The 18,575-nt window shown below is 56.2% G+C and overlaps 1 protein-coding gene across 3 annotated transcripts; it reads right to left on the minus strand.

Moving 5' to 3' along the window:
- Positions 1 to 4,528: 4,528 nt before the first annotated feature.
- On the minus strand, positions 4,529 to 16,278 carry NKX2-2 (NK2 homeobox 2). Of its 3 annotated transcripts, none has more exons than XM_032351561.1 (3): positions 16,176 to 16,278; positions 6,936 to 7,624; positions 4,529 to 6,001 (listed from the first exon to the last, which is right to left on the minus strand). In XM_032351561.1, exons 2-3 carry the CDS (start codon positions 7,192 to 7,194, stop codon positions 5,439 to 5,441), a joined length of 822 nt encoding a protein of 273 aa, XP_032207452.1. In that variant the 5' UTR covers positions 7,195 to 7,624; positions 16,176 to 16,278; the 3' UTR covers positions 4,529 to 5,438. The 3 variants fall into 3 exon arrangements, with proteins under 3 accessions (XP_032207452.1, XP_032207454.1, XP_032207455.1); XM_032351563.1 differs by lacking the exon at positions 16,176 to 16,278 and adding an exon at positions 15,382 to 15,507; XM_032351564.1 differs by lacking the exon at positions 16,176 to 16,278 and adding an exon at positions 15,227 to 15,293.
- Between the last annotated feature and the right edge of the window lie 2,297 nt (positions 16,279 to 18,575).

Below are 18,575 nucleotides of genomic sequence, written 5' to 3' on the forward strand. Positions count from 1 at the left end.
GTCCCTGGCGGTGCGTCCTGCAGGACTTGAGTTCCGCCCGCGGGCAGGTGGTCCGCGGGCCTGCATTTCCCCACTTGCTCGGGTGGCGGCGCCGAGGCCTATATCGCCTCTTAATAACGATGCCCCGGGGGGGAAAAAAATATTAGAGCCTTTAAAAACCAGACTGCGTGGAAGAGGGGAGGGTGTGTGTGTGTGTGTGTGTGTGAGAGAGAGAGAGACAGAGAGAGACAGAGAGAGAGTTGGGGCGTTGGTGAAAGCAATAAAATTCAGATCGCTTCCTTGGAGAGATAGCGGCAGCTATAATGCGCTGGGGGGATCAGGGGTTTATTTGCAGATCCTGGATAAAAGATGATATATCGACACAGTTTAGAGTGTCATTGCGCCTGGCCTCTCAGGAAGCCACAAGTACATATTTCCTGAAATACCGGCCAACACAATATCTAATCCACACACCACTTAAGCATGGGAGGGGAAGCTCAGCATCTTACAAGTTTGCTCCTGGTTTCCTAGTTATGGGTGGGGAGGCCCCACCCGGACAGGATCGGGTGCTTCTGGACTTGCCCTCCCCTAGCCATCATCTTCAGTCCAAGTAATCACTTAGCGATGGGCCTTAATAAATACGTCTGAGAACTGTCCTTATGCTCGGTAAATATTGGATTAGCTTTTCAATGACCAGGCTCTTGAAAAGGCTCGAGAAATCCACACCAGGTCTCAACTAAGCCTAACAGTCAATAGGTAAGGAAAATAAGTTCTTCCCTGGCTGGTGTGGGGGAGCGTTCAGGACAGGGTTCCTCCTCTTACCAAGTTATCAGATTCTACTAAATATGACAGGAGTACTAGACGGGAAAGTGAGACCCCCCAATTTTGGATTAGCTGGAATTTCTACCATCTTAGTTTCGCTCATTAAGGGCTGAATGACTTTGTCCCAGGGCGACGTGTGTTCCTTCTGTTTACTTCCACAGCACGAACTCTTCGCTGCAGCACATACTTGTTTGTTTGTTTGTTTGTTTAGGGGGTGCTTACGGGAGTTTCAGGCCAGACTGCTGGGGGAGGTGCCTGACCTGAATGATCTCCGATGGCCCTTCAAGAACGCAGACTGCTTAGGTGAGGCAAAACCGGACAAATTCCTTGGAAGCTCTGCTCTGTGTCCCTGTTACTGAATTTTGCTGACCAAAATGATGCAGGAGACGCTGAGAATTAAAGCGCTAGTTCCTCTCTTACCAACAGGAAGGGCGGCGGTGGAAGAAGTCTCTGAACCGGTTTCCCATCGCATTCAGATGCCAGTGGGATCCCCGCGCATCGTAATTCGAATGACCGGGGGTCCGTAACAGAGGGGTCCGGCTGGGCACAAGTGGCTTCAGAACCGGTTGCAGCTGAAACTGAGCAGGGCCAAGACTGAGCGGCCCCTCGGTCTCTCCGAGTCTTCCCTGAAGTGCGCCGAAGGCTGGCTTGCGCGCCTGGGCGTTGCGACTAGGAGGACGCATGGAGATTGGATTTTCATTTACTCTGAGGCCTCGAAGTCCGCGAGACCCCAGCATCCCCGGGTCCTGGACACCTGGGTCTCCTCCTGAGCCCGGGGCACTCCGGTGGCTTCCACGGGAGGCCCCTAGACATGCGAAGCTTAGTTCTCAAAGTGTGCGCAAGGAGCCCAAATCCTGAAGGCGGACAGTTGATATACCAGAGCCTGAGCGTTAGAGCCAATATTTTGTAGAGGAGACAGAGACAGAGGACAGAGACAGATTGGGGCGCGGGGGGGGGGGAGGGCAGCGAGAGAGCGAGCGAGAGAGCAAGCGAGAGAGGTATCCAGCTCTCAGTGTGTCACGGGGCCTAGGCGGGGCAAGCGCCCTCTGAAACCATCAAAGACAGGGGTGGCTTTTTTCCCCTCCTCCAGCCTCCTCCCCAATAGATATAGCACGAATTTTTAATGCGTCTTCCTTTCACAGACAACAATACAGGGTTTGAAAGCCGGACACAATTTGGGTTTTGTGCGGGTCCCTCCTCGCGCTCCCTCGGCCCAGCTGGCCATATGGAATCCAGCATGGAGACCGCGGATGACAAAGGGACCCAGTGACAGGCCCAACAAAACCCCAAGGAGACTTCTGCCTGACTCCGGGATTCACTGCCCGCGATAAGCGCGCTGAATGGTGCGGGGTGGAGGGGGAGGGAGGGTGGGCCCCTTCTCCCTCTTCCCCTCTCTCTGTCCCCTGCGATTCTTTCTCTGTCTCTTTTTAATATGCACGCCTCTAACATCTCCGGCTCCCAGCTCTCCCATTGTGCCGTTTTGTGCGGCCCTCTGTAGATTGGGCGAAGATAGACTGCCAAAGCGGACCCCGCGCCTGGTGCGCTCCCAGGGCGCTGGGGTTAGGGCCACACAGGGTTCCGCGGGCGCTTTTATTGACTCCATAGGGACCCGGGGACAGAGAGAGGCGGGCGCTGGACCCACCTCCCCAGCTCCCAGCCTCAGGGGCGCACAGCCAGACTGCAGGCCTGAAGGCCTGGCCACCGCCCAAAATGCACCCTCAATGCGCACTCAGCCCTCAGCGCACACAGAGTGAAAAATTTCCAGAATTTGGACCTTCCACTTTGCCTCCTTCCTCCCTGGAGGCTTGGGGTGGGGGGAGGGCTCCTATGATCATTCTTGGCCCCCGGAAGCCCTAGGCCTGGGACTGTGAAAATCAACCGGAATCTTGGGGCCCTGCCTCAGGCCTCCTGACAACCCCTCTCCAAGAGGCTCGGAAGTCTTACATCCCTTCCCGATGCACTGGGGAGTTACAGGAAAGTTACCAGTGGCATCTTCAGTGGTTGGTGTCAGGGCAAGTTGGGCATCCAACTATTGTACAATAAATGATTTAGGGAGAATTCTCTGGGCTTTTATAAGCAGCAAGAACTAAAACCCAAACGTTTCCAGGCTAGTGTAGGGAACAAAGGGAGACTTCTCAGTATTTAGAAAACCTGAGTGAACCTGCATGAACCTGGAGATGGGGAAGGACATTTAGTAAGATATTAGAAAGACTTCAGCGCCCTCAATTATCCAGGGGCGGGTGCGCAACGCAGAAATAACGTGTAATCACGTCCCTGGGCGTGTTGAGCTGAGTGCTATTGACGCGCAGATTTGGTCACACGGATAATCATGTTTACTTTAGATATTGAATTAAATCTGATCATCAACTAGAGGGAGCGAGAAAGTCAGCTGGGACCGCTGCCTTTGCTCAGCCTCCTCGCCACCCCCTCCTCCCCTCCCCAGCTATGAAGGTGGAGCTCAAGAGAAAACAGGAGATACAATTTCCAAATGGGGCCGACTTTCAGTCCCGAGGCATCTCCGCACCCGCTGGGCTCTGAGCTACAGGGACTTGGGTATTTTCGGAAATCCCTGAGATAGAGGAGAGAAGAACCCCCCTCCCCGCAAGCGTGGTCCCTTGAGACGCTCCCCCGCATGGGCAAGTGTGTGCCAGCATCGGCCAAGGAGATCTGTGTGCAAGGAGGGTGGGATAGAATCGGTTCTCTATTAGGGACCGGCCCACACGCCCTCCCCGGGCGAACCGGGGGCTGTTTCTTTGCCTCCTGCTGCCCTCACCGCAGCCTTCAGGCCGGGGCACACGACCCCACCTCAAACCCCTACTTTCACTCAAGCAGTTCGCTCAGTTTCAAGCCGAAGAGCTGGCCTGGAGGGCGGCGCGCCGCCAGATCCTAGAAGGGGTGGAGGCATGGGATCCAGCCTGGGGTTTTGGGGCTGGGAACCCAGAAAGGACGGGGTGGGGGGGTGTGGAAGGAAGGAGGGAAGTTTCCGTTTGTAGGGGTTGTCACTGACTCCTGCCCGCCGGCTCTCTGGGACCAAAGAGCCTAGAGGAAGCTGCAGCAGTCCCCCTCCATCCCCTGAGCCCCGGTCCCTGCAAGTCACACCATTGCAAGGCTTCAAGCACCCCAAAACTCGCCTCTCCCTCTTCTCAGAGCGGTCTTCCAGGCCGCCTCTAGACGGTGGGTTTTGCAAAGGGGGTGGGGAGTAGAGAGAAAGTCGACCAGTCTCAACCTCAGCCTCCCCACCCCCCTTCTCCAAGCAAGGTAAATCAAATGCAACAAAGTGAAAGTCATCGACTGTAGTGGCTTCAACAGCTTCTCAGGCTGAAGGAGCCACTCGTAGATTTGGGCGAGCAAGGGGGGTTTGCTCCCTTCGCCTTGGCATTTTCCAAAGTCACTTTTCCTCCTGGAGCCAGAACGCTGCCACACAGCCCGCGAGGCCTAGGGAGAGGCCCGGGAAAGGGTGGGCGACCTCGGGCTTCTGGTGGACGGCTCGAAGGCCCGAGGCCAACCGCTCCTGCCCCAGCCGGGAATCCAAGGCACAGAACCTGGCTGGCCCGCCCGAGCTAGGCCTGTTCGGAGAGCCTCTCCAGCGCCCCCGGTGCCCCTGGTTCCAGACCCCTAAGGGAATAGCGAGTGAGACCGCGGCTTGCGGCCGGGCCGGGGTCCTTGCCCCAGGCCTCAGGCCCGGCGCAGGGCGACGAAGTAAGACAAACGGGAGGGTCGGGCTTGGTTTTTTAAACACAGGATTTTTATTAAAATTCTTATTTAAAAAAATCGAAAGCTTTCAGCGCCCGGCGCTCTAGGGGAACCGCAAGGAACCGCTGAGCTCCAAGTTCCAGGGCTCAGGACCCGGAGGTGGGGCAAGGGGGCTTCTCGCCTACACATTTTTTCCTTTTTCATATTTGAGAAATGTTTGCACTGAACAAAATATAAAAGGAAAAGAAAGCAGGGGTAACCAAACATAAACAAACAAACAAACAAAAACCCACAAAGAAAGGTATTGGGCCCGGAGGGAGAACAGGCCCGCTGGACTCGAGATCATTTTGGCAACAATCACCACCAATATTTACAACGAAAGCGAAATCTGCCACCAGTTGTCAGAACGTTTACATGGCCATAAATATTTAGCATTTTCTTATAAAAAAAAAAAAGGAGAAAATTTCTCTATATTTTTAAAGTGTTCTCCACTTGCTTTAGAAGAAGACGGCTGACAATATCGCTACTCACACAAACATATTTTACAAAATTCACAAAAGCCGGGCGGGGGAAGGGTGTGTTGGTCTTTTTCTCGTTCTCAAGTGAGGACGTTAACGTCGGGGACGATTTGGTCCCCCGGGGAGAGGCAAAGAAGCAAAGCTGCGCAAACATTCTGTAAACACGGCTTATAGTTCAGCCCTCTCCAAAGGTTGAAAAGAAGAGAGGGATGGATGGGGCAGAGATGGGTGGATGGAATCTGCCACTCCAGGGAGACGCAGGCAACCTCCCGACGCCTCCACAATGGAGCCAAGAGTCAACTCGACTCCATAGTAATAATTATAATAATAATAATAATAGCCACCGTAAGGACCGAGTCCTCCTCGCTGCCGCCGCCGCCGGGGTGGGGCCTGGGCCTAGGGCCGCGAGTCTCAGAGGGGGGGCGTTCACCAAGTCCACTGCTGGGCCTGGACCAAGGGGTGTGCTGTCGGGTACTGGGGGGTGCTGGCCGAGCTGTACTGGGCGTTGTACTGCATGTGCTGCAGAGACTGCGCGCTGTAGGCCGAAAAGGGGATGCCCGCCTGGAAAGTGGCGGCTGCCAGGTCCTGGGCTTTGAGCGCGTGGCACGGTTTGCCGTCCCTGACCAAAACGGGCACGGCCACCCGGCGCGGCGAGGGTAGGGGCGTCACCTCCATACCTTTCTCGGCCCGGGCACGCTTCATCTTGTAGCGGTGGTTCTGGAACCAGATCTTGACCTGCGTGGGTGTGAGGCGTATGAGGCTGGCTAGGTGCTCCCGCTCCGGCGCTGACAGGTACCGCTGCTGCCGGAAGCGCCGCTCCAGCTCATAGGTCTGCGCCTTGGAGAAGAGCACCCGCCGCTTCCGCTTCTTGCCCGCGTCCCCCCCGCCGCCCGGGGTCTCCTTGTCATTGTCCGGTGACTCGTCGGCCGAAGGCTCCGGGGATTTGGAGCTTGAATCTTGGGGCGCCGCGCCAGCCGCCAGCCCATGCACTGGGGGAGAGAGAAGCGCGTCAGGCGCCTGGAGGCCGCGCGCCGGCGGAGCCAGACCCTGCGCGTCCCGGCTACTCCGTGCGCCCTCCGCCCTCCGCGCCGGGCAGCCCGGCCCCACTGCCTTCGCCTTGACCCTCGCCCTGCTCCATGCGCTACAAAACCGTTGGTTTCCCCCAGCGGAAAGAGGCGAAGCGACAGGAATGGGGGCTCCAGGCTCTCGTTTCTAGGGGTTCGCACAGTGTGGGTGCGTATTTGGGGGTAGTGGAGCGCAGAGAAGATCATCGCGGGTTAAGGGCTCCGGCCCCCTTAAGCAGTTTCCTCTCTGGAGGGACGTGGGCAGATTTTTAAAAGAAAAACCCCACAATCCCGGCATTGATCGGCTCGGCCATTTAAGGCAGGTTTTTGGGGGCTTTCGTTTTTGCTTTCGGACTTTCTCGACACCCTCCGCACTGCACAAAGCGTCCTCTATGATCGTGCAGGGGGCAGGGTGAGCTATTTATACCCGAGCTACCGGGAGCCTCCCCCACCTTCAACCCGTACCCCGAGGCTTGCTGGCTCGCTCCAGTGCTCCAGGCCAGTCCCTCCCGGCTGTCGGGGTGAGGGGGATGGGGGGCTTCCGACCGGAGCCATCAGTCCTGGGTTGACATCTGTAAGCAGCCCTTGGGAGGTATTCCCCTCCCCCTCGTTTTCCTAATTTCTTGCTTTGGAAAAATATCTGAGACCAAGTCTTTTTCCGGTACTGGGGCAGTGGGGGGAGGGTTGAAGAGGAGGAAAGAGTTAGGGCATTATTAACAAGTGTTAAAAATTTTTCTAGAGGAGCAGGCAGGGATCGAGTTTAAATGGCTCCTTTCCCTTTCTCCCCCAGCTTCTAGCCCGGGCTGCGGCCACAGGATGAGAGGCGCCACGGCCGCGGCGGCCAAGTTTCGCTACTTACGGGAGTACTGGAGGCCCTCCGTGCTGGCCAGCCAGCGCGTATAGGGGTTGTCGCTGCTGTCGTAGAAGGGGTTCTTCAGGGGCAGGCTCTGCACGTTGTCCAGGGTGCCCTGCCCTAGCGGCCCAGCCCTCTTGGCGGGCTCTGGCCCCTCGCTCTCCTCCTCCGGCCCTTCGGCCACCGAGCCCTCCTCATCGTTGGTGTCCGGCAGGTCCAAGATGTCCTTGACCGAAAACCCCGTCTTTGTGTTGGTCAGCGACATGGCTCGGGACCCCGCAATTTATGCCGCAAAGTTGTAGCTTCACTTGGTCAATTCGTGGCGCTCCCCAGATGGGGCGGGGAAGGGGTATGGGGGGAGGGAAAGGGGGAGGGGAGGAGGGGGGTGGGCTTTAATAATTGAGATAATTATTATTTTAAAAAAGAGAAAGAAACTATAAGGAAGGGGGGGGAGGAGCCCAAACGCAGCTCCTGTGTCTTCTCTGAAACCACGAGGAAATGGACGCAGGGAATGGGCAGCCTGCGCGCCGAGCGCTGCGGGCCGGGCCCTAGTTTGTAACTCCAGGAGGGGTGCCAAGGAGGCGTCAGCTCGGGCTCCGGCGGCCGCTCGGCGCGCGGTGGCGGCTGGTGGCGAGGAAAAAATGGGCCATTGCCCGAGCGATCAGTCCATATAAGGCTGGGCTCCACTCACGAACCTGGGGAGAGGGGGGGAGAAGAGGGGGAGAAAAAGAGGGAGGGAAACAGAGAGGGAGGGAGGGGGAGCGAGAGAGGGAGCGAGAAAAGGGTGGAAAAAAAGGGGGGGAGACATTAAAACGCAAAGGTTGGACACGTGTGGGCGGGTCTTGGAAGTCAAGTGGATGAAGACAGTATTTGCAGATGTGAAATTGTGGGTTTTGGGGAGCTCCGCGCTTCCAGCCAACGGCCCTCTAGAGCAAGATGAGAGGTGTAACGTGTCAATTAATTGCAAAGACGGGGCGAGCCTTTTTTACCCACTATTTACATACAAAGGACCACCGCGTCGCTCGAGAGTCCACACACTTGAAAAGGCCGTTTTAACAAATTGCATCTTTAAAAAAGCGGGGAGGAGGAGAGAAAACAAAACAGAAACCAAGAGGAACAACAACAACAACAAAATCCTCCTTAACATTCACCGGTTCCTACCTCCCCGCCCCCGTGCGCCCGCCCCCAGCAAGCCGGAAAATTGGCGATTTGTGGCGCCTTTGGAAAAGGGGGAGGGGGCGAAGGCTGAGCCGCGGAAATCTCTCCTCCTCATCGCTGGTGGTTCCCTAAACAAGATCCGGTTCAAATGGCAAGAGCCCAACTTCTGTAAGCCTCCTAGGTCAATATTTTGGTTGAGGCTTAAGGATGAGTACTAGAAATGACAAGGCAAGTAATTGATTCTAGTTAACGCCGAAAGAGCCCGAAACCCAGGAGAGGGATCGGCTCCGGCCGGCCAGAGCCACCACCAAACGACCCCACCCCCCTCCAGCCACTCTTTATTTGCTAAAGACTTATTTATTTCCTTCACTCCGCCTCTTTCTCTCCCCAACCCCCTTCCATTTCTAAGCGACCGGGGAGCACAGCGCAGTTCACTTGCTGCTTTGCCGGCAGCCCGGGAAGGGAAGGGAAGTGGAAGGGGAGGGATAGGGTGGGGGTGGGGAACTCGAACTTGGGCCGGGTTCGGTCCGCGGCCCCGTAGCTTCTGGGCTCCGCCGGCCGCGTTCTCTGGGTGGAGGAAAGGACAGACGGCCCGGCGCCCTTCCTGCCCCTTATTATGCCTCACTCTCCAGCCCCCCTCCCTCTTCGACCTCCTAGCAGCGGTGGGGGCGACGGGAAGGAAGAGGGGAAGGGTGGGGTGGGGGTCAGGGGAGCTGCATCCAGCCCGGGTGAGGACCCCGAAAACCGCAGGGGAGGGGGGTCGCATGCCGGGCGGATGGTGCTGTTTTCCTTGGAGTTTTCCTCTCCAAAGCAAATCCTTAAATTTCGTCACCTTTGGTTGCCCCAGGGGCGCGATCGGAGCACTTGCTGCAGGCTCCCAGCTTGCATTAGGATTGTGTGAGGTTCCCAGCCTCTCGCCAGCCTGGGAACTGAACTTTCCTGGGACAACACCTTCCCCTAGGCGCTGAGGAGAAGCCCAAGCTGTACTTCTGCCCTTCTTTGCGGTTTTCCCTTTCCTTCCTCCCTTCCTTCCTTCCTTTTCTTTCTCTTTTTCTTTTTTGGTTTGGGGGGGTAGTGGGTGAGGGGAAGGTTTGCTACCTAATGCTCCCGTCGGTCCTAGAAAAGCGTCAGGAAGGTGCTTTGCCGGGGGTGGGGGGGGTGGGGCGGGGCGGGGTGGGGGGCGGGGGGGGGGTGGCGGGGAGGGGCAGAAAAGGCCGCACGCGGGGTCCGGGTCTCGCCCTCCCCTCTGGTCTTAGCCGCGGCGGCCCCAGCGCCCGCAAAGAAGCGCGCGGGGCTCGGTTCTCTCCGCGCGCAGCTGCGGCCGCCGCCGCGCCCCTGCCACCCCCGGGTTGCCAGCGCCCGGTGAGGGCGCCTCTCCTCGAGCCGCTCGGCGGCTTTCTGCAGCCCTGGCTGCCTCGCCCCCAGTATGTGACGTGGGTGACAATGGCCCAGGTTAGAGCGAGCCCCTCGTCGGCGCGTCCTGGGTGGTCGGACCCGGGCAAACACAAATACAAACCGATTGCTAAGCTGCGGACAATGAGCGAAATGTAGACAAATGTCCCGCTCCCGTTGGAAGCCTTTGTCCCGGCTCGGTTTTTGCATTTATTTCAGTGGCGAAATAATACATGATTGACGCTCTCTTTCAACGTGTCCTAACTGTTTGGAATAAATCTAAGGCTGTTCCTAGTTGTCATGGCGTTCAACCCTTTTCAATGGACTATCTCTTCATTCATTTCTGAATCCGTCCACAATATTAAGGAAACCCCTTCATGTCGACGCTCCCCATTCCTCTCTTTCTCCTCCTACTTTTTCTTTTTTCCTTTCTCCCCCTCCTTCCTTTTTTTTCCCCTGCAAGAATTAGAAACTGGTTTGAATCGTGTTCCTCGAACTCATTACTTTTCGTGCTTTTTTCTTCTTTCTTCAGTCTCTGTCTTTCTCAGCCTCTCTCCCCATTGCCTCCCCCTTCCCCCTTTCACGTGGGAGCTCCCTGCCCTGTCCTGTCGGAGGAGGGAAGTTGGTTCTTCAGGAGTGGGGGGGGGGCGGGGAAACAGGGACAGGCTGGGCCTTCCCCAGCCATTGTTAGTCCACTGCAAAATAAATAACTGGCGAGAAAAAGTTCCTCAACCCAAGCCTTGCAGAAAAGTCCCTCCTGTGGTCCCTCCCCTTATTCCTCTCCCTCAAGGGGGGCGATATCTGGGGGATCAGGCTCCAGGGATAGGGAAGGGCCAGAAAGGAGTCTGGTTGGGACAGATCAGTTCTTGGGTTGGATGAAAAATTGTCTTTTGGCAAGATGTGTCCCTTTTTGCATAACCTCAGACCCATCTTTGATGGGGGAAGGAATCACCCCCAGATGCCTTCTCAGAGTTTGTTCTTTTCCTTACCTTGGAACCACCTAGCTCCATGCACAAGGTCTCCCCTCCCTTTGCCAACATACAGGGCCTTTCTCTCAAGATCTAATAGGCCTGCCTTGCTGATTTGGGCCCCTCCCCCTCTCCCTGGGAGCCTCCTCAGTGGGCATAGCACCTGAGAGACAAATTTTCCTACAGTTGTCTGTAGGAAAGACAGAATTTCCAGACTCCTGGGAATTCATCGAGGAGAGGAGAGGGAGAGCTGACCATGGTGCCTATAGAAGGAGGCCTCCAGCTCATTACCAGCTCCATTCCCCACTGTGCCTGTCCTTTGGTCTCCACTAGCCAGAGATCCTCCAACACCTCAGGTCACAGTGTCCCCTTCCAAGAGCACTTGTGCGGCCACACTTTGCCTGTCAGCACAGGCCAACGCCTGGGTATCAGCTCCCTCAGCCATCTCCCGGACTTGGGGTGGCATTTTTTCCTTCCTTCTCTTGGTCTCAAGAGCCTCCCCCTGGCCTCCAGCCACCGCGCTCTGCACCCAGTGGAGCGAGGTCCACTGCGCTCAGGGTCTCTCTCCTGAGACCTCACCAGTCCATTTTCCCCATCGCTTCGTTGCCCGTGTGGTTCCCGAGACCGCTTCCAAAGCGCTGACATTTGCAATTGAAAAGGCGCAGGGAGACCGCTGGGAGGCTCATAATTGAAGGGGAGAAACTCTGCTTGTTAGAGGAAGATCATAAAATGCAAGTCCCCCAGGAGTGGCCTGCGGATGCTGGGAGGCCGGCGTGGGACCAGCTGGCGGCCAGTGGCAAGTCCTCTGCCAGAGCACGCTCCAAGTTCTTCCCAATTTCTTGCGGCCGGGAAGAGCCGGGGGAATACAACCAAACACACCTTTCCACACAAATATTAAACAGGTGATTGCATTCTGAGGACTCCTCAAGAGGTCTCTCTGGGAGCACCACAGCCCAGTCTTTTCCAGCTGAGATCTCCAGTTTGGCGAGATTCCACGTGCCCAGAAAGCTGTAAACCCAACTCTGTGCTCTGCCCCATCTCGAGAATTCTTTATTGATGTCTCCGCCATCCCCACCCTGTCCATTCTAAACAGTGTCGCCTTGCACCAGTTTCAGCTCTGCCTGGCTGTGCTCTAATCTCCCTCCGCTTGGGACTCTAGTAAATTCTCTCCAGGTTCCATCTAGCAGCCAGGAGAAGACAATGTCCTGGTTCCATCTTGTTTGGGTTGGGGCTTTAAGTTCTGCAAGCAGCGGCGGGGGGGAGCTCGTGAGCGTTCTGCCACCGGCCTTGTGCGGCTGAAAACTTGGGCAGGTGGAGATGGACGCCAGAAGTCTGATCGCAGCATGTTCTAGGCCTGAGATAAGTCTGGCTGTCTTTGGTGTACAACACCACCTAGCACCCCCTGCCAGGGTCATCGGAGCAGCTAGAGGTTCCCCGTCCCTGGTCTTTATTCTCAAAGATGGGGTTCCAGGTGCCCTACAAAACACTCCGTATTCCTTCTTCCCACGTTTAGTATGGGTCCAAAGGGAGTTGCAGGCCCAGAGAGGAGGTGGAGAAGAGGAAGGGAATCTTTCTCCCCGGAGTCTAGAGGGAACCTCTTTTGGGAGGTTTCTCAGGCGGCTAAGCTCCTCTGCCGCTCTGGGTTCCGGAGGGATTGAAGCGCAGGCGGCTGGAGAGGGCGGCGGGGAAGCTGAACAATCGCCGGAGGCCCATGAGGGGAGGTGAATGTACACACGCTAAGTGGCCCCACTCCAGGACAAGTGGCCCTCCAAGTCGACCCAGTGTTTACCTGTTTACTTTCCCAGGTAGCTCAAACACGAGCGCCTTTTCTGAACTCCGGAGCGAGGGGGCGGCCCTGGTGCTCCCTGCCTCCCAGTTTTTCAGTTTCCCCACACCGCGGCTTTACGCCCCCTGTTGGGGGAGGGTTGAGGTCCGAACGGCAGCAAACGAGGAAAGAAAGGAAGATACTTTTGGAAAGTGAGGAGAGGCCTCGGCACACCCCACGCACGGGTGCCCGGCTTGATGAGCTGGTGGATAAAGTGGGCGTGCTGGGGAGGCATTCGGCCCCGCCCCCACACCTCCACATCTCTCTTCTGGGCTTGAGGGCCTCTTGGGAGGTGTCCTGCTCACATCCGTCCCTTTTCCGGCTGGTGAAACCTTGCTGGTTAGGCGCGTCCTCCTGGGCAGTTTAGGGCAGAAAAAGTCCTGGGGGAGCGCCTTGCAGGCCAGCTCCAAAGGGGGGGTGGCCTTGAGGAACCTAAAGCGTCCTCAGCCCTAAGTGGCACCCCCTTGCCCTTCCCACCCACAAAAACGCCTCCAATCATTAAAAATACAAGGCCTTTCCCCTTTATTTGGAAACACTGATTTGTTTGACTTCATTCTTTTTTTCTTCTTCTTCTTATTTTGGAATGAAAAGAGGTTGAAAAGAAACTCCTTCCCTTGTACAGTATGTGGCTGAGCTCTCATTCCCCCGCACATCCCATCTCGGATAACAACGTTCAAGTGGATTAATTTATTGTCTGGTTAGCGCCAAGGTGCAAGCGTTTGTCTTCATTCACTCCCGAAACAAAGCGCATTGCACCTTCCTGCTCCAGCGAGGATTAGCCGCGAGGACACAAAGGTTTTGTCGGAGGGGGAAGGTTTATTTTATTGCGGGTTGGAGACTCGGAGCGTGGCGTGCACTCGAAATCAATGGGGAAGGAAGGAAAATGTCGCCCAGTCTGGTCCCTGAGCCTGGTGATAAAGACGTGCACCTTTAAGATGCGCACCTCCAAAGCGGCCCAATGGCGGCTTCGATACCAGGTACTGGAACAGGCGCTTCAGGAAGCAGGTGTCAGCTCTGACCTCCAGATGAAAGAAGTGGAGGAGTGTGGCCCAGGGTACCACCCCAAACAGGGACCTTTCCTAACCAGAAAACTGAAAGTCAGGCTTGTCTCCGGTGGGTCCAAGCACGGACTGGCATGCCTTCTGCTCCCGGGAGAAAGAAAGTGACTCCTTGCAGCCTGTGTTGGGGAGGCCTAAAGCTCTGCCGGTGTGCAACTTTCTGAGGCTAGGCCACGACAGGGGCAAATCTCTGGCAGAAGAGAACCACAGCCATTGGACCAGATGGACCAAAAAGTGAGGGCTAGCATGAATGGAAAGAAAATCTAGCCCACTTGGGGTTCAAGTATAAGGTGAGTTTTTTTTTTTCTTTCTTTGACTAATCCTGTGTTAAATCTTAAAATTGACCCCAGAAGGGGAAGAATGAGTGGGTGCCTCCCAGAAGGACAATCTTTCCAAGTCACCAAGAAGGTGTTGGGCAAATAAGTTTTCCAGGCTCAGAGAAGGAGCTCAGATTCTGTGTCTGGGGCGAAAGTGTCCCCCCCACCCCTGCTCCGCAGCCACTCTGAGAAACCACGGAGGGAAGACCCGATCTTGGCACCTGGAGCCTGGATTTCTCCTGCAGTTAATTGTGGGTGCAGCTTGCTGTCATCTCAGTGAACTACCTTCCCCTATCCTTTTTTTTCCAAAGTGAAATATACATCACTTTCCCAATTATCTGAAAAAAAAAAGGAAAGAAAGAAAAAGAAAAAGAGAGAAAGAGAACGGCAGCTATCTCCTGAGGACAAAAATTGTAATAGAAATTAGGATTTCTCTTCCTATTAATCAGCCTCATTGTGTGGGCGTAAGACCCCGCGGACATATGTTAGGACTTTGATAAATGCACTTTAATGAGATCTTTGAAAATGCTTCCAATAAAATAAAAGGCGAGAAAAGCCGTTTAACTTTCATGGATGTTAAATTGAACACGAAATGTGGCTCCGGGCACATTACAAAATGGAACCGGCCTCCCTCCAATGTTTTCTTTAAAAACGCGGCTCTAAGCTCCCCTTGGGCCAAATGAGCCTTGTCCCAGCCAATCCATTGTCACTGGTTTATTGGGGGAACCAAACGCCACGTCCCCCCAGGGCGAACCCCTTTGCTTTATTCGTTCGCGCTGCTCTGATGATTAAATATGTTACAATGAGATTACGCAGCGTCAATGTTGCCTTCAGGAACGTTGGTCCAGCCAAGCCCGACCTTCCCCCGATAAGGGCGATTTCAATGCAGAAGATTTGGGTTTCTCAAGGAAACACGGCGCTGAAAGCATGTATCTTATCTGAATTTACTTCTTAGCACGTGACAAAATCATTACCACAAGACTTCGAACACCAACCGGCCTCTTCTAACCGGTTAGTATGCAGCACTTAACGCTGGGTCAGGCGGGCTGATGTGAAATGTAGTCGTCGCCGGCGCGGGGAAGCCAAGTTCTCGCCTGCGCTGAGAAGGGCTGGGGTCGGGAGGGACGAGGAACCGACCTGTGAGGGCCCTCAGGCACTAGAGGGAGGGGGTCCTGGGCATCTTCCTCTCAGGTCTCCAATCTTGAACACCAGAGGTCTGCGACCCTCCTTCACACGCAACGCTCCCTTTCTACCCCCCAAGGCCACCAGCGTGGAGGAGGCCCGAGAGGTGCGCCAAAGGGCTCCTTGCTCCTTGTAGTGTTCATGTGTGGCTGGGGAAAGGGGTTGGAGCGGAGGGGGCGCCCCTGGGAAACCCGGACCTCAGCAGACCCCACCGAGGTTCATTTCTGATCCTCTGGCGATCTCTACTGACGCAAATGAGAACTGTCTGGTGCCCGGCGCGGCCCGGGCGACACTCGTCCCCTCAAAGTCCGAGCTTAGGCTGCGTTCCGCCGCGACCCCCGACCACTGCTTGGCCCCCCAGCCCTGGACCTTCCTGCCTGCGACTCCCGCCACTTACCCTACTCCTGCTCATAGCCCCTCCACCTCGAGGCCCGGTTCCGCCGGAGGAGAATCTCTTTCTCCACTAGGCGCCACCTCCAAATTACCTTCGGGACTTCTACCTCGGACTTAGCTCCCAGTCCCGAGCACCCACGGCGCACAGGGGAGACTCACCAGGCGGAGGTGGGTGCAGAGGCGCGCCCTCCCTTAGAGCAGCCAGGGCAGCCCTGGAGCATCCGGCACCCGGCAGTGGGGAGGGGGCTGGCGAGGCGCCCGGCGCGCCCGCTCCTCCTCCCACTCCCCGGCGCCGCCGCGACAGCCACGCCGCGTTTCAAGGCGCGTCTTTATCTAGCCCTCCACCTACCCGGACCAGCCCCCCTCCAAGCGCCCCTCCTCCACCGCGCGCCCTCCGGGGCGGGGCCGGGAACCACACCGCGGCCCTCCTCCCGGCCGCGCACCTGCCCAGCCCCTTAGGGCAGACCCATTTCCGCGGCCCCGCGGGGAGGCGCGCGACGGCGGGAGCACCTGGCCTCGGCGGCAGGTAAAACTTTTCCTGTCCGCGGGCGCGACGGGCGGGGCTGGCCCCTCCCCGATTGCCCCCGCCCCCCAGAACCAGAGGAGTCAGAGGAGGACCTCAGACGCCCAGCACTTGCCCACCTGCTGCTTCCGGACTCGGTGGCTAGGGGACCCAGCCGAGTCGGGCGCAGCGAGAGGGAGGGGCGCTCCAGAGGGCGCGCAGAGGACCCAAAGCCTGGCACAGCTTGGCGAGGATGGCAGTGCCCGGAGACACCTCTCCCCACGCCCGCCGCAAGGACCGTGCCTGGAGAGCGTCCCGATCCCCGGCGGCAGCGGAGGCCAGCGCCTGACAGCGAGGGGCGAAGCTGGCTCCACTGCGGCTCGCGGGCTCCGCCGCGTTCCTCGCACCCCCCAGTACGCCGGCCCCGCGCTCCAACAGGAGGCTTGCTTACCTGGAGCGCGGCGCGCCGCTGGGCCGGCGCTCGGCGAGCGTGCGGGTCCCCGGCCGCTCTTTATCCCGAGCCGCGGAGTGGCTGGCGCTCGGGCAGTGGCGCGGCGCGGCCGGCCGGCGAGCTCTCTCCCTCCCCGCCCCAACTCCCCGCCCGGCGGCCCCACCCTCCCGGCTCCAGGCCCCGCGGCGGCAGCTCAGCCTCCGCGGAGGGGGCCGTTCCCCCGCGCCGCGCGCGCTCTGTTTGTTTTCTTTGCCCGACTGACGTGAGTCAAAATATTGGCCATATGTTCAGCGGTAATAAATTGGGTATGAGCGCAAACACACTTGGGCTTCGATGGCTCTTTCACTGCCACATGGCCGGCTTGGGGGGAGGGGGCTACCACCTTGCCTTGGCCGTCACCCCCCCAAAAGGGCAGGTAGGTTCCCTCTCCTTAGCGCCCCTCTGAGCTGGAGATTGGGACCCCGGGAGTCTCCACTCTCTAGCCTTTCTTCGGCCCCGGCGGTGCCTTGGACGCTGCAGTCCCTGAAGAGCTCGGCTGCTGGTTAACAAGGTCGCCATCTATAAATTGCTTGGTCGCTAAGACGCCATAAAACCGAAGGGCCAGATGTGGCACGTTATTTATGTGTGAAACAGCGTTTACATTAGATACGCCGACCGAAGGCGGATAGCACGACTTCGCGGGAGGTCACAGACCTCTCGCTCTGGGCTTCAGGCTCCACCCCCAGGACGCCTTCCCCCTCCAGATTGAGGGGTGTTGGTCTTTCTGGGAAAGGGATCCAGCTCTCTGCAGCCTAGGAAGAAAGTGATTTCAGTGCACTTGTGCCAAGGTGCCACCTGTCCAGGATTAGAGGCAGCCTCTGGGATTTATTTCCGTAGTTTTTCTGTTTCCTTCCCCCCCACCCCCCCCACCCCCCCCCACCCCCGGGCCTGGGAGGCTGTTTTATTTTCCAGGCGGGTGATGCGTTCCATGGGACTTTGGTCTGAAAGGTGGTATTTGAAAGCTGAAGATGTTCAGCCCTGTGGGATGTGAGGGTGGGGGCCTCCTGGCTCCTTAGGGAAGGGGTTTCTGAAAGCAGAGTTGGAGGTGGAACTGTTCACCTGGTTGAGGGAGCACCTGAGATTAGTCCTACCTCAAGCCGGACTGTGGACTCCAGTGTCAGGTATCACCCACCTTATTTAAATTAAATGGGAGCCAAGGTACTCAGACAGAGGCAATCCTGGCATTGGATATGAAATTGCTTCAGGAGAGGGAGGTAAATACTGTGTAGGAATAGAAAACAATTGTTTTGTTTTGTCTCTTCCAGAAGGAGGCCTCGGGACTGCATGTCCGTGGACTGGCCACCTTACACTTTACTCACATGAATTCATTAAGAGTCATTGTCTCTCCTGTGCCATTATTTTACTATTTCTTGAAGTGAACCAAATTCTCTCTGTGGTTAATAAGCACTGAGCCAGGCCCCCTACCTTCCTTTTCATCTTCAAAACACCTGGGGTTCCCTGAATGACATCTTCCATCTGGCCAAGGAAAATAAGAGATGAAAAATGTTGCCCTACTGCAGGGAAAAACATAAGCATTTGACTTCACTATTACAAGTTACCCTGGGTCTGTGTGCACTGGATAACGGTCCTTAGGTGGCAGTTAAGGATGGAAAAATGATGCTGTAGGAAGAGGGTGGGAGAGAAGGGGGGAGTGGATATGGGGGGGGGGGAGGAACCCATTCAACAGGTGCAAAAAGGAGCTATAAAATGAAGCTCTTAACTTTAAGTGCCAAGCACAAACAGTACCTCCCCAGGTCTGCTCTCTTGGGCTATAGAGTGAGCTCCCAGAAATATTCAGTTACTGCAGAAGGATTTGGGGCTACCTTCAAGCCTGTGGGAGTCGTTGATCTTGGAAGATTACTACCGCATTTCATTATTTATTATTTTTTTTTCTGGGATTTTAAGCCTTTATTTATGGTTAAATTCCCAAATCTAAAGTGTATTTTTGATTTTACCTAACCTCCAGATGTAAACTCTGGGATCACCAATGAATGGTTTCTTTGGTTCAAAATATTGTTTCATGCCTGAAATTGGACAGGGGGATGTGAAGGCAGACCTTCACATTTGTAGTCCTTCTCTCTTTGTCTAGGAAATGCCCTAGAGGGAGACTTGTGGTTTCCCCTGCCCATATCCCTGACACCGGCTACACAGTGAACAGAGATGCACACTGTGAGCTTAGAGAGTGTGTATGGTATTGGGGTGGAAAACTGAGAGATGTGAGCAAAGACTACATCAAATAAGTCTTCATGTCATTCTCCATGTAGGAAACCCTAGTCAAACATAGCAAATATACCAGGTCATCAAATAGGCAAATGATTATAAAAATCTATTATAAAAGAGATGCAGTGGAAAGCAAGATTT

The sequence above is a fragment of the Mustela erminea genome, chromosome 7 (assembly GCF_009829155.1).
Source record: "Mustela erminea isolate mMusErm1 chromosome 7, mMusErm1.Pri, whole genome shotgun sequence".
NCBI classification, from domain to species: domain Eukaryota; kingdom Metazoa; phylum Chordata; class Mammalia; order Carnivora; family Mustelidae; genus Mustela; species Mustela erminea.